Raw genomic sequence first — 14,202 nt, forward strand, 5'->3', positions numbered from 1 at the left:
GCTACACCAGAAGACTTACTTTGAAGTCGTCTAGACGACTTCCAATATCTCAGATGACTTAGACGACTTACTAGGGCTATATTCGTTAAAATGATTTCTGTTTTTTTGTTTGGTCACAAGGGCTGGGCTGTAATTTCACAAGGTTTTTAGGTTAGTTTTGCATTTGATTCATGTTTGAGTATAGGTTTGGGGTTAAAATCAAGTTGTGGGTTAGTTTTGGCAAATTCCCCATCACATTAAGTATATAATAAAAAAAATTAGAGTTTTTTTTATATGTTATATTTTGATTTTTTTTAAAACGACTATAAATTACTAAAAAAGGTAAAAGTGTCACATTGAAAATTTTGTGATTAATGGTTTAACTTTTTTTTTGTTCAAAAAAGATACAAATGATCATAAATCGTATGAATATAAAGTCTCGTTAATAGATATTTATATTATATATATACACATTAACATTATTTAAATTTAATTATATACTATATAAAAATATGAAAATAAGTTAATTTCAAAATTTGCATTGAAAAATTATTGAGATCTTAATATTTTAATTTTGAAATTTGTACTGATAAATCTCACATTAAAAGTTTTGTGATTAAAAATTTAAATTTTTGTTACAGCAGATATAAAAATGTTAATAAAATCATATGAGTAGAAAATGTCAATGACAAGATTTCAATCACCTTATTTTGAGTCTGTTCGAAGAATGAGAGATTTGATCATTCATCTAATATACTATATATATATGTATATATATGTCAATGTCACTAAAGTTTAATTATATACCATACAAAGTTTTGATTGTAAATAAACAAAATGTATTGGTCTTAATTTATGTTCTTACTCTAATATATATATTTGTATGTATATAAATTATTTTTTAAATAGGTGGTTTCTAATACATTATTTGATACTGAAAATCTAAGAAATACACTTCTTCAAATCGAAATGAATTTTAATATTGGAAGCACTATATATATAATATTTCATTCAGATTAAATATTTTAGTCTTGATTTTTATTCTTAAAAATCTTTTAATGAAATATCATGACAAGATTTCAATTACCTCATTTTGAGTCTGTTCGAGAATGAGAGATTTGATCATTCATCTAATATTTTTTTTCCTAATACTCTATCTAGCTAATACAATTGTAAAAATGAGAGATTTAGACTATTTATTATAAATTTCTGGTTTATCATTTAATAAATTACACAGTTCTTACTTTATACACATTTTACATATACTATAATGGTAAAGTATTATATATATTTTTTTGTTGTTTTAGAATTAGATAAGTAAAATAAGTTAATAAAATAAGTTTTATTAATAAAATAAGTAATTAGTTTTGCTGTTCTCGAATTAGATGATTTTTAGACCGAACTGATAAATATATACTAGATATGCATTTATATTTCGAGTCTATAGTTATATTCTATAACAACTTGATATATTAGATTTGAACACTAACCTGTGAATAGAGTGCCAATGATTTTCTTCAAAATTTTGATTCTTAGATATGTATCTGGAGTAGAACTATTTTTTACAGATGTCTATCTTTTTTAATTGACACTTATGTAATTCACTGAATTCACATAAGAAGTTTTTTTTTAACACCAAATTGATTAATAATTGCGAAGAACTAGTACAAAAAATTGACACTTATGTAATTCAGCGAATTCACTTAAGAAGTTAAAAAAGAAAAAAAACTCATATTAGTGAAACAGAAACGAGAATAAAAGCACAATTTTATAGATGTAGAAAATGAAATCACTTATGTAGAGTCAATAGTAAACAAATCGAGAGCAGAAAACCTAATCTCATTTCTTTATTTTACAATCGATGTTGTCTATCTTGTTTTTGTGATTTGTGCCAGCCGCAAAAATTAATTTTTTTTTGTGCATATGAAGTCTTAAAAATAATTAAAATGAGTTGTCATTCATTAACTCTTCAACAACGACCATACATTTAAGAGACCAACATTTGTATTTGTCATTTTGCAATCGATAAAGATTATAGTGTTGCAAAATGTTATCATCTAGTCTATACTATTAATGAACAAATATTAGTATAAAAAACTCACCCTTCACATGCGCGCGGGTAATTATCATCTAGTCTATACTATTAAATCAGAATCTCTACTAGAATTCTGCCCATAGTTTTTAGAATTATTTATAACGATATGCCATTACTGTTTAAAATTTTCATTAATAATTAAAATTAACCAGATTTTCTCGTTTATTTACTGCATTTAATTGATTGAACTTCGTTTTTAATAGCTTAGTCATATTTGGAATATATATATATATTCAGTACAAAGCGTGGACATATTATGCCTTAATAAAATTGGGTTCCATTTTTAAACTTTGTTTTCATTATTAACTACTATATATTATTTACTTAAAAAAATAATTATTAAAAACAAAAGTTATTAAGCTATAATAATTACAAATTCACGTCAAAAAGGCTAAAAAAATAATTTGAAACATCAAATTACAGAATTGGTCAATTAATTACTGCATACTCAAATATTTAATGTAAATGTTAACTTAAAATATACATTTGTTTAAATAAAAGTTTTTCGCACTTTTAAAGAGCTGATCAAAATCTAGTTTTAATTGATGATATAAACATTACTCATCAACGAAAGTAACTATAGTTTGATTTATCTTAAAAACTTTGTAAACCCTTCAGAATATACTACATGGAGTGCATTGTATCAATATTATTAAAATATTGTAAGATGATACAATACTTAATTTAAAAAAGGAGATTATATAATATTTGAGCAAAAAAGGAAGAAGATTATATAATAGTTATTTTAGAAAAGGAGATAATACAATATCTGAGCAAAAAAGGAAGAAGATTATATAATACTTAAAATCGAATTCAAGCAGTCAATAGTCTTAACAAGTCTATATACCTGCTTTTTTTGTCCGGCACTTCATAACCTCTAGCTATTTATATATACACCACCAACCCTTGACAAGTATGTTTTTCATAGAACTTCTTAATATTCGTCTCCTTTAAATTAAACCCACAACACTCTCTCCTCTTCGTAATCCTCAGCTCCCCATTTATCATTGAGTTAGAATGAATCAATCTTCAGGTAATCTTCCCAATTCTTCAGTTAATTCTTTTTAATCCAAGATCAATCGATATCCGTATACCCAACCGTTATTCCATCACCACCAATTCGTTGTATAACCTAATCATCATTTTTAGCCGTAGCGGAAAAACCTTCACAGGGGCCGTACACAAGTCCACCGCCGATTGGTTATCCGACCAGAGATGCGGTGGTTGGTGATCCTCGGGTATCGTCAGTGGAGACGAAGTCCAAGGGTGATGGGTTTTGGAAAGGATGGTACACATTTATCTTGATTCGTATAATTAATTTCAGAAAACGTTCTTCATATATTTATAATTTTAACAAAACCCATTGAATTTTATTCTGTAGACTAATAAGTGCTTCTAGTCATACGTTAATCTTTTGGAAAATATTTATACAGTACGCAAGTCTTTTGTTTATTTTTTTATTTTTGGGAAAAAGTCTTTTGTTTCTTTATGGTCTGTTTTGTAAAATTTATGTGTTTCTCTATTTTGCTGGATTTTTTTTTTTTAAATCACCAGAATTTTTTTTTAAAAATATATAATTCAGCTTATTTTTTTTCTAAAAAAAGTGTGTTCATATTTTAGTTATTTCAACCTCTCATATTCTCAGCATAATAATCGCAAAGAAACAAAAAGGCTTACAAGTTAAGCTAAGCTGGTCTTGTCTATTGGCAGCACAGCTGCCATATGCTGCTGTTGTGTCCTGGACGCATGCTTCTGAGACTTCGGAGTTAAAGATTTTATGCAGATTATTGCTGTAATAAAATATATTTGATGATTTGTTGTGTTACTTAATTACTCTTTATATGTGGAATAAACTCTGCCGATGGTTGTTTTAGTTATGTTTCGCAATATAAAAGATCATGCTATATATTAAAGTGATCGAGTTAGGTTTATCGAACTAATACCAAACGGATGTGATTCGGTTCCTCACGCAATTTTGAATGACCAAGACGAGGATTGTGGCTGGCTAACCCAAATAGAATAGTTAGGTTTTGAAAATGTTTTTTTTTTCGAAAATTATCTTTATTAAAAAATAAAAGAAAAACATAGTGGGAAAATGTATCTTTATTAAAAAAAAAAATGTATCTTTATTACGCATGAAAACGCAGTAGCAAAGTAAGAGGATATTTTCCAACGAAAGTAATATATTTATTTTTCATATTATTTCATATCTACTTGTTTAGAACTATGCATGCAGCATGCTACTTGTTGTAATACGTAGAGATTAAGTTCTAAAACATGCATAAATAATATACAATGACTAATTCGTGAAAATGTCAGTTGATTGATCTACAGTTATCGAATTGTTTGACGTTATTCTACATGGTTGTCGAAAATTACGTTAGAGAAACCTTTCGTCCAATTGATTGATAGCTGGCAGCCGTTTTTTTTACCACGAATGTCGCCGTCTTGACCTCTGAATACCCTTCATTATCAGGTCTTCAGTATTTAATATTATTTTCTTTCAGCCCTGATACAAATCGGTCAAAAGTATCGACCACTTATCTTAATCACAAAACTATTCCAAAAAAAAAAAAAAAACATGTACAACCAATGTCATATTCAAATCACAATACTAAAAGCAGCATATTCTGTGTCTAGAGAACGCCACGTCCTCAAAAATATTCGTCCAATCAGAATCAGTTAATTGTCCACGTCAGATGGGCCTCACAATTGTTTTTTAAATTGGCCCAACTGGACACAAAACACACAAAGAAACACGTCGAAGGATGACGCTTCGCTTCACCTCTGCCAGTTCGTCTTCTCCAATTGAAGAGTAAAGAAACCGAGTAGTAATCGAGCCAATTCTACACAATCAATACGTTCTTAATGATTTCATTCCATCTCCCTCTTTTTTCCCTCTTTGGATTTGTCCGATCGATTAGAACTTCGTAATTAGATCTGAAATTCGCGAGCTTTAGGTCAACTGGTTTCGTCTCTGTGCAATTCAAGGAGCTAGCTCAGGCTTATGAGGTTCTCAGCGAAGCGGAGAAGCGTGAGATCTATGATCTGTACGGTGAGGATGCGCTCAAGGAAGGAATTGGTGGTGGAGGCGGTGGTCATGACCCCTTTGATATCTTCTCCTCTTTCTTTGGTGGTGGTGGTGGACACCCTTTCGGAGGTTAGTCTCTCATCTCCCAATCTGAGAAGAGTTTTTGACTTTTGAATAGATGATAAAGGTTTGATTTTTTGGTTTTGATTAGGTGGCAGCAGCCGTGGAAAGAGGCAGAGGCGTGGTGAAGATGTTGTTCACCCTCTGAAGGTTTCCCTTGAGGATCTTTATCTCGAGACAACGAAGAAGCTCTCGCTTTCTAGGAAGGCTTTGTGCTTAAAGTGTAACGGGTGAGTACTTTTTTAAAGGAATACAACAAGAAAGATTTTTTCTCTAATACCTACACCAACGCAAAGCTCTTTGTGATCAAATCGTATAGCGAAGATGATATTCACAAAAGCATCAAATATAATGTGTGGTCCAGTACCTCTAATGGCAACAAGAAGCTTAACGCTGCGTATAACGAAGCAGCTGGAGACAAGTCCTCCTGTCCTGTTTTTCTCATCTTCTCTGTAAGTGAAATATGGCAAAAGTTTGGTTGTTTTGATTTGGTTCCGATTTGGATATAAATGAAATGATTTTTTTTGTAACAGGTAAACACAAGTGGGCAGTTTGTTGGTTTAGCGGAGATGGTATGACCAGTTGATTAGAACCAGATGGCGGAGTGCTGGCAGCAGGACAAGTGGGTTGGTTGCTTCCCTGTTAAGTGTCACATCGTTAAAGATATCCTGAATAGTTCCTTGAGGCATATTACGCTTGAGAATGATGAGAACAAGCCTGTTACTAATAGCCATGATACACAGGAGGTTAGAGAGTCTTCTGGTTTCCTTTCTTAGTTTCTCCCTCTGTCATGTGAAAAAAAATTAAATTTTAGTTTCTGTGGATTTTGAAATGGGCAGGTAAAGATAGAGCAAGGAGTCAAAGTAATCATTTTTTTTAAGGAACATGTGAGCAAGACATGCATACTCAATGATTTTGTCTTCTATGAGAATTGTGAAAATATAATCAAAGACTGGGAAAAAGAAACACCAACTGTATAAAAGACAGGTAAAAACAACAAAACTCATAGTGTGGTGCTCTTATCTAGATAAATATCTGATGGAGATTGTTTATCTTTCAGCAATCTTTTACTGCCAGTGACAAAAAGGCAACACCAAAAGACAAATCTAAGGAAACCAGTGTGATAGCAGAAGTGGCTGAAGAGATATCACAAAACAGTGTTGCAGAAGTTGCGAGCACATGCTGAATCGCATGCTGAGTGCAGCAGCAAGCTGCTTACTTTACTTTGGATGGGTTTTTTTGTCCGTTTTCTCCACCAAATTTGCTCACTCTTTTCTTAGGAGTTTGGTTTTCTTTTGGTAGTTGGTTTTTGAAGTTGTAGAAGATATATGAGTAAAAATGATTTCGAAGGCTATATATATATTTCTTTTTCTTAAAAGTTCAATGCAAAAATATATTTTCTGTATGTTTTTGTAACTTCATTCACAAAATTTCAATCAGAAAATAAAGGGCATTGTAATTGAGAAAAGAAAGAAAACAAATCAACCTTTGTGAGCTATTTGAACAAATAAATGTTGGAAACCAACTCTTGGTCGTCTCTCCGCCACTGGTGTATCCCATGAGCTTCCTTATAGTCTTCAGAAGCAGTCCGGTTTACAATCAGCTTAGCAGATGGGATGACGTGATCTTGCACATCCACTGTAAAATGCTTCAAAACAGTCAAAGAAATATGATATTATACATCAATTCGCTGAAACAAAATAAGTTAAAGGTTCACATATTACTTGACAGACAAGTTATTTATCAAACCACTAGAGCATAAGAGACCAAAAAACTAACAACATAGTTTTCCACTACAAAAAGGGTCACCCACAATTGGCAAAGCCAAGTGAATGACACTTTAAAAAACTTAAAACACAACACTGTTAACGGGACTATGAAATACAGCCGATCAATACCCGAACTTAACCCAATACTTCTAACCGAAACACTACCAATCCCACACATTTTAAAAACAGCAGCAGGTTCATGGCTTTAGACTCCAGTATTAACCTTACCATATCGTAATTAACTTTTTTTTTTGTTATCCTAGAGAGACCATCTATTAAGTTATATTTGGCAGACTAAGTACGATCTTGGTGGATCTATCTTTTGTATCATTTAAAAATAAATGATAGAAGTTTGTATCATTTAATTTTGTGATACAATTTACATTTTTTTTTGTAAGATCGATTTGTTTTTTTCTCCTTTTTTTTTGTTTTCATTTGGTTGTTAATGCGAGCTTTGTAGTTTTTTGGTGGGGGTAGTGTTCTCTATCGAAATCTTATTTACATGTTTGTGGAACTTCCCTGACATCTGACATATTTTGTTTACTATTAAGATTCTAATTGTAAATTTATTTAAGAAAAAAAATATACGAACCCGGCGCGTAGCGCCGGAATACCACTAGTGCATATAAGAACTTTATATAGAGAAATCATATTGTAAGATAAAAAAATGGTTCTGTTTTACTGTAAAAAAGTAACTTTCTTTTGCTAAAAAAAAAAAAGGGGAAGACTTTGGACCTTCATTTTACAAGACAAGACTTGTGTTTTGTTGTGATGTTTTGTATGGATTTCTATAGCCAAGCCCATTTTATATGGGCCGCCTTTAGGGTTTTCCGTAGGACACATATAAATGCCGAAAACCTAGACATTTCTCCGTTGGTTGTCTCTGCAACTAAACCCTTTTCGCCGGAAGAGAGCAGCAGCCATGGTTAAGTTCCTGAAGCAGAACAAAGCTGTGATCCTCCTCCAAGGCCGTTACGCCGGCAAGAAGGCAGTGATCATCCGCTCCTTCGACGACGGAAACCGTGAGCGTCCTTACGGACACTGCCTCGTCGCGGGACTGAAGAAGTATCCGAGCAAGGTCATCCGCAAGGACTCAGCCAAGAAGACGGCGAAGAAATCTCGAGTCAAGTGCTTCATAAAGGTCGTGAACTACCAGCATCTGATGCCTACTCGTTACACATTGGACGTGGATCTGAAGGAGGTTGCGACTGTGGAAGCTCTGGCTTCGAAGGACAAGAAGGTGGCGGCTCTCAAGGAGGCTAAGGCTAAGCTCGAGGAGAGGTTCAAGACTGGAAAAAACAGGTGGTTCTTTACCAAGCTTAGGTTCTGAGATCTTTTTGTAATGGAATTTACAATATGCTTATGTAATTTCGAGAATGAATGTGGAACCATGTTTTGGATTGGTTTAAGACCGTTTGGTTTGCAGTTTAATTCTTAGAGGTTTTTTCATTTTTAGTTATGATCATTTTTGCTATATTGGTGCGTTTATTAGTATATTGTCACTGGTTTGATCAAATCTGGTTCCGGTTTTACAACGTTGGATTGATTTTTATTGAAATGGGATTCGTTTTTTGTATGATCATCAATTTTTGGTGTCAGCTTGGTTTTAAAAGGCTCGTCCTTTTTGGAGCCATGGCGATGAGCAAAACGCCTTAGGCATCTCCATAAAACGCTAGTTTGATGTGCCATAAACACGCTTAGGAGATTATCTCAGGATAGAGCCCCCTCTTCAGAAACTGGATGCTCTTGCTTCCACTTACTGTTTTCTCAATCTTGTTTTTGTCAATCTTGTTTTGTTGGCTTGCTTTGATGTGTTGGCTGCTTCTCTCTATTTCTTGAGAATCTGTTAAAGCTTTTCCCATCTCTCTGATGATAATGATATTGTTTGACTTGTTGGCTTCCATGGTGGAAATAAACCAAACAAATTGCCTTGTTCTTTGCGTTTGTTCATCTCTGTGCTGTGTAATGGTTACAATCTGGTATTTCTACCATAGTGACAATGTTTGAAATGTTCAAAGTTCTAACCATCTGGATACGCATTTATTAAACACGCAGGAGTATGAATGTATAGGCTATTTTATACAGTAAAATTTTAAACTGGTTTATGAGCGTTACAAAGGTATTGCAATTGGAATATCTGTCACCGAGTCTATGAAAACATGCTCAAGTTGTCACTCCATATACTGTATAACAACAGAAAAAAAAAAAAAACACAAGAAACAAAAACATGAGGAGCACGTTTCATGATGAATTAGAGGCAAACTAAAGACCAAATTAGTCATTGACGTAAGACGTTATGTCAATCACATCCAACTCTAGAGAGGCTACCATCGTCTCTTCCGCTAATCATATGAAAGAAGAACAAAACACGAGTTTCTTTTCTCTTCCATAAGACATTGCATCTTAACAAACGCCCTCGTCAACATCTATGACTTAGGATATGGTTCTTTCACTGCATACTCGTATGGAAACATTTGTATTGAACACTTAAAGTTAATACCGCTTTGGCTTTTTATAGAATAGAAGCCAAGAAACTTTTGAATGTTTCTAACGACAATCAAAACCTCTTTTTGAATAAAATGTCATCAACAGCTGCTGAATATGTTCATACTACTAAATGAACAATGTCATGTCACTAATATATATATATGTAGGGATCAAGGTCACAGAACAATATCACCACTTACCACAATTAAAACGCACAAGCAAAAAAAAACGAAAGGATGATAGGAACCATCTTTCTTCTCTTCTTTTATATTTCAAGTTCTTCATACACTTATGCTTCTCTTACACTGTGTCGTCCAGACCAAAGGGACGCACTTCTCGAGTTCAAGAGTGAGTTTAATGATGAGGGAATTCAGGGTGCTTGGACCTCGTTCTGTGTCACCTCTTCTCCCAAAAGAAAATCATGGGAAAACAATACCGATTGTTGTTATTGGGACGGTATCACATGTGATGCTAACTCAGGTGTGGTGATTGGGTTAGACCTTAGTTCCAGCTGCCTCCATGGCCATTTCAAACCCAACAGCAGTCTTTTCAGACTGCAATATCTCCGGAGTCTGAACCTTGCTTACAATGATTTCAATGCCTCTTCAATCCCAACTAGGATCAATGAACTCATGGGCTTACAAAGACTTGACCTTTCCTACACTTCATTTTCTGGTAAAATTCCAACAGAGATTCTTCACCTAACCAAGTTGGTCTCCCTCGATCTTTCTTCTATTTTTATGTATCCTCAGACTCTCTCATCCCCTGGAAAACCATTTCTTTCTCAACTTGCACAGAACTTAACAAACCTTAGACAACTTGATCTGAGCCATGTAAACCTTTCCTCAGAAATTCCTCAGGTGATGATGTCAAACCTGACCTCTCTAAGATCAATCCGCCTTCATGATTGCAACTTATTTGGTAAATTTCCACGGCTGAGTCCTACTATTCGATCCATTGATTTGAGTGTCAATCCAAATCTAGAATCCTCTCTCCCAGAATTCGATGCAAATAACTCTCTTGTATATTTGGACGTCACTGATACATCTCTTTCAGGTAGCATACCAGACTCTGTCAGCAACCTCAAACACTTGAAGGTTTTGACATGTTTCAACTGCAAATTCACAGGGAAGATTCCGTTTTCAATTGGAAACCTTTCTCATCTCAACATTCTTGACCTTGGTTATAATAACCTTGCTGGTGAAGTCCCATCTTCATTCCAGAATCTGAACCGAATGACCGATCTATTCCTGGTTAATAACAAGCTTAGCGGCAAAATTCCCACTGCGCTATTCAATCTTACAAAGTTGTCGGTCTTGAAACTTGCCTCCAATCAGTTCACAGGCACGCTTCCTCTTAACATCACTTCACTCTCCAACTTGAATGTCTTTCACGCAGCCTCGAACTCTTTCGTTGGAACAATCCCTTCTACTTTCTTCAACATTCCTTCTCTGGTGAGTCTTGATCTGGGTGATAACCAATTCAGTGGCCCTCTTGAGATTGGGAATATATCTTCTATGTCTAAGCTACAAAGCTTAGATCTTTCAAAAAACAATCTCACAGGAGCAATCCCTACATCCATATCCAAATTAGTCAGCCTTGTGTCTCTTGATCTTTCCTATTTCAACATCAGAGGCCCACTTGACATCGGTATCTTCTGGCATCTCAAGTCGCTCCAACAACTTACTCTATCCCACATAAATACCACCACTAGTATTGATTTGAATGCAGTTTTATCCTTGCCTCTCAAGTCGTTGTATATCTTGGATCTCTCAGGCAGCCACGTTGCAGTAGAAAACACGAGTTCAGTTTCCACCGTTTCATCGCAGCAGTTGGAAAATGTGTACTTGTCCGGCTGCGGTATAACAGTGTTTCCTGAGCTTATAAGATCTCTACAATATATCTTTATCATAGATCTTTCTAACAACAACATCAAAGGTCAGGTGCCCGCATGGTTATGGAGAGTAGCAACTAATGTTAATCTTTCCAACAACACAATCAGCGGTTTCAAAGAATTCCCAAAAGATCTCTTCTCAAGAAGGGCGATAAAGACATTATATCTGAGCAACAACAACTTCTCGAAAGAGATCCCCAGATCAATATGTGAAATGACCTCTCTAGGAATCGTTGATTTATCAAACAACAACTTCAGCGGATCTGTTCCATATTGCCTCAACAATCTCATCAGGAGGTCTCTTTCAGTTTTGAACCTCGCTAACAATCACCTCAGTGGAAAACTAGCAGACATATTTGCCAACGAGTGCATCCTAAGGTCACTCAATGTTGGTCACAACCAATTGGTGGGGGAACTTCCAAGATCTCTGTTGGATTGCTCTTCTCTGGAGGTTCTAAACATGGAGCACAACAGAATCAACGACACTTTCCCATTCTGGTTGGAATCATTGCCAAACCTACACATACTGGTTCTCCGCTCTAATGAGTTTCATGGGTCATTACAATACCATCCAAAGGTGGCATCTTTCTATCCTCAGCTGAGAATCATCGACATATCACACAATGACTTCACGGGAACCTTACCGTCAGACTTGTTCATGTACTGGCAAGCTATGCACTCGGAAAGAGATGGTTCACAACTGGAGTACATTGGACAAGGCCCCTACTACCATGACTCAATTGTTTTGATGAACAAAGGAATAGAGATGGAATACACCATGATCCTTACAATCTTCACATCAATAGATATTTCAGGAAACAGACTACAAGGCATCATCCCTGGATCTATTGGTCAAGTGAAAGCTGTTATAGTGCTAAATCTATCAAGCAACGGTTTCGTGGGCAACATACCTTCATCTTTGGCGAATCTGAATCAGCTTGAGTCACTGGACTTATCGCATAACAAGCTCTCGGGCCACATCCCTCCTGATCTCGGGCAGTGGACAAGTCTATCTACCATAAGGGTGTCACACAACAAGCTCGTGGGCGTGATTCCGACAAGCACACAGTTTCAAACGCAGAACGCTTCGGGTTTTGAAGATAACGTTGGACTCTGTGGTCCTCCTCTTGATCAGTGTCGAGTTGGGAATGATGATTCGCCGCTTACACAACAAGAGGAGGATGATAAAGAAGAAGTGTTGAGCTGCCATAGGTTTCGCACCTGGTATCGTGCTTGGATTAAGCATTGGGCACTTCAAGTTACGATCATAGAAGGCGCAGGGTAACTCCTCGTTAGCTATGGATCCTGAGGTACTTTCCACGAACATTTCTCAGCTTTTCCTTTAGATCAGATCCATGCATTCGCAGAGTTGAATTTTTCGATTTAACCAAAGAGTTTGTGCTAATTAGATACCCTCACTCATGAAATTGAAGAGCGGACAAGAGTCGGGGAGGAGGATCGTTAAGTGCATTTGAAATTGGGCCAATACAGTGGGCTTGAATAAATTAGGCCAGTGCTTACGGATGAGAGATTAGCGAAGACGTTTAACCTCTTTCTTATTTGTTTTTCTTCTTAAAGTTTGCCCATCTATCCATTAAACTTCAACTCTCTTTTTTTTTTTTCCTTTTGTTTTTCTGTGCAACCGATAATCGTATATCCTTTTATGAAGATCTATTGCAAATACATACGCGATCTATTCAACAGAATTTTATTTTAAAAGCTACATAAATAAAATCGTTTTACCTCAAAACTTTAGTATCATATTATACAAAAGTAAAATGGGAAAATTAGAAAAATATACCCAAATAGATTCTCATTTGGTAGCTAGAAAAAATATACCCTAATGCAAATATTTGATAGTAATTTTTATATTTAAAATCCTAAACAAAAATAATTTTAAAAATCTAAGAAGAAAAAAAATATTTTTTTTTGTTAAGATTAAAAGACGAAGAGAATCTTACAAATCTATTTTATTATGATTTTAGAAAGAGAAAATGATAATCTCTTAAAAGTTTTAAATTAACATAACTGTAACATTAAGCTGTATGTATATATTAAGATTGTGATATGTGTTTATTTTTATAAAAAATATATAATTATCCTATTCAAAAAATATTTGATAGAAACTTTTATTTTTTATTTTAAATCAGAAACAAAAAAAATTTGTAAAAATGTATTTGAAAGTAATTTTGTTTAATTTAATTTTCGTTTTCAAAGATATTAAAGAAATATAATTATAAAAGAAAAATAGTAACTTAAAAAAACAATCTTAAACATAAACGAATTATAAAATCCTACGAGTATAAAATTTATTTAATAAAAAAAATCATAAGAAAGACTAATTATAAAATAAGTAATATTTATTTTTCAAAATAAATCCTAATTTTTTTTTTTTAAAGTAACCCTATTATTTTCTTATAAATAACTAATTTTCCTTTTCAATAGAAACTTATATGTTAAAAATTATAAACTAAAAATATGGTTTTTTGCAAATATGACTCAAAACTCAAAGTCAAACACAAAACTAATCCATGACTTTTTTGGAATTTTTATTTGCCCTATTCACCCCCAAAGTTCGAATTATTTACGAAAATGCCTTTATTATTTTATTTATTTTTTTAGAAAATAAGTTTTTTACTCTCTCATCTCCATCTTCTTCGAGTATTTACAATATTGTCATTGCCTTCAATACACCAACCACCATGAACAACCAATTTGAAGCTTTTAATGCACCTAAAAATTGATTTTGATTCCTTCTATCTTATTTCTTATGAACCAAAAACAACATCTATTTCACTTTCTCTCTATATTCATCAAAAAAACCCAA

At 33.9% G+C, this 14,202-nt stretch overlaps 2 protein-coding genes, 1 long non-coding RNA gene and 1 pseudogene across 3 annotated transcripts; all 4 read left to right on the plus strand.

The window, feature by feature from the left end:
* Positions 1 to 946: 946 nt before the first annotated feature.
* On the plus strand, positions 947 to 3,980 carry LOC111206042. Its single transcript, XR_007323855.1, has 2 exons — positions 947 to 3,107; positions 3,224 to 3,980. It is a non-coding gene; the product is annotated as an uncharacterized LOC111206042 (long non-coding RNA).
* Positions 3,981 to 5,008: 1,028 nt separating this feature from the next.
* Positions 5,009 to 6,630, plus strand: LOC125587249 (annotated as a pseudogene).
* A 1,224-nt stretch (positions 6,631 to 7,854) lies between these two features.
* On the plus strand, positions 7,855 to 8,449 carry LOC106391512 (60S ribosomal protein L27-3-like). The gene has a single exon (XM_013832179.3). The coding sequence runs from the start codon at positions 7,917 to 7,919 to the stop codon at positions 8,322 to 8,324; it is 408 nt and encodes a 135-aa protein (XP_013687633.2). The 5' UTR covers positions 7,855 to 7,916; the 3' UTR covers positions 8,325 to 8,449.
* A 602-nt stretch (positions 8,450 to 9,051) lies between these two features.
* LOC111206166 (receptor-like protein 53) lies at positions 9,052 to 13,050 on the plus strand. Its single transcript, XM_022702542.2, has 2 exons — positions 9,052 to 12,685; positions 12,785 to 13,050. The coding sequence occupies exon 1, from the start codon at positions 9,718 to 9,720 to the stop codon at positions 12,658 to 12,660; it is 2,943 nt and encodes a 980-aa protein (XP_022558263.1). The 5' UTR covers positions 9,052 to 9,717; the 3' UTR covers positions 12,661 to 12,685; positions 12,785 to 13,050.
* Positions 13,051 to 14,202: the final 1,152 nt, after the last annotated feature.

Source organism: Brassica napus, chromosome C5, assembly GCF_020379485.1.
Source record: "Brassica napus cultivar Da-Ae chromosome C5, Da-Ae, whole genome shotgun sequence".
NCBI classification, from domain to species: Eukaryota; Viridiplantae; Streptophyta; class Magnoliopsida; order Brassicales; family Brassicaceae; genus Brassica; species Brassica napus.

Excerpts from the sequence above, each read along its gene's own strand:
- LOC111206166 (XM_022702542.2), top strand. The coding sequence starts at position 9,718 with ATGATAGGAACCATCTTTCTTCTCTTCTTTTATATTTCAAGTTCTTCA.
- LOC106391512 (XM_013832179.3), top strand. The coding sequence starts at position 7,917 with ATGGTTAAGTTCCTGAAGCAGAACAAAGCTGTGATCCTCCTCCAAGGC.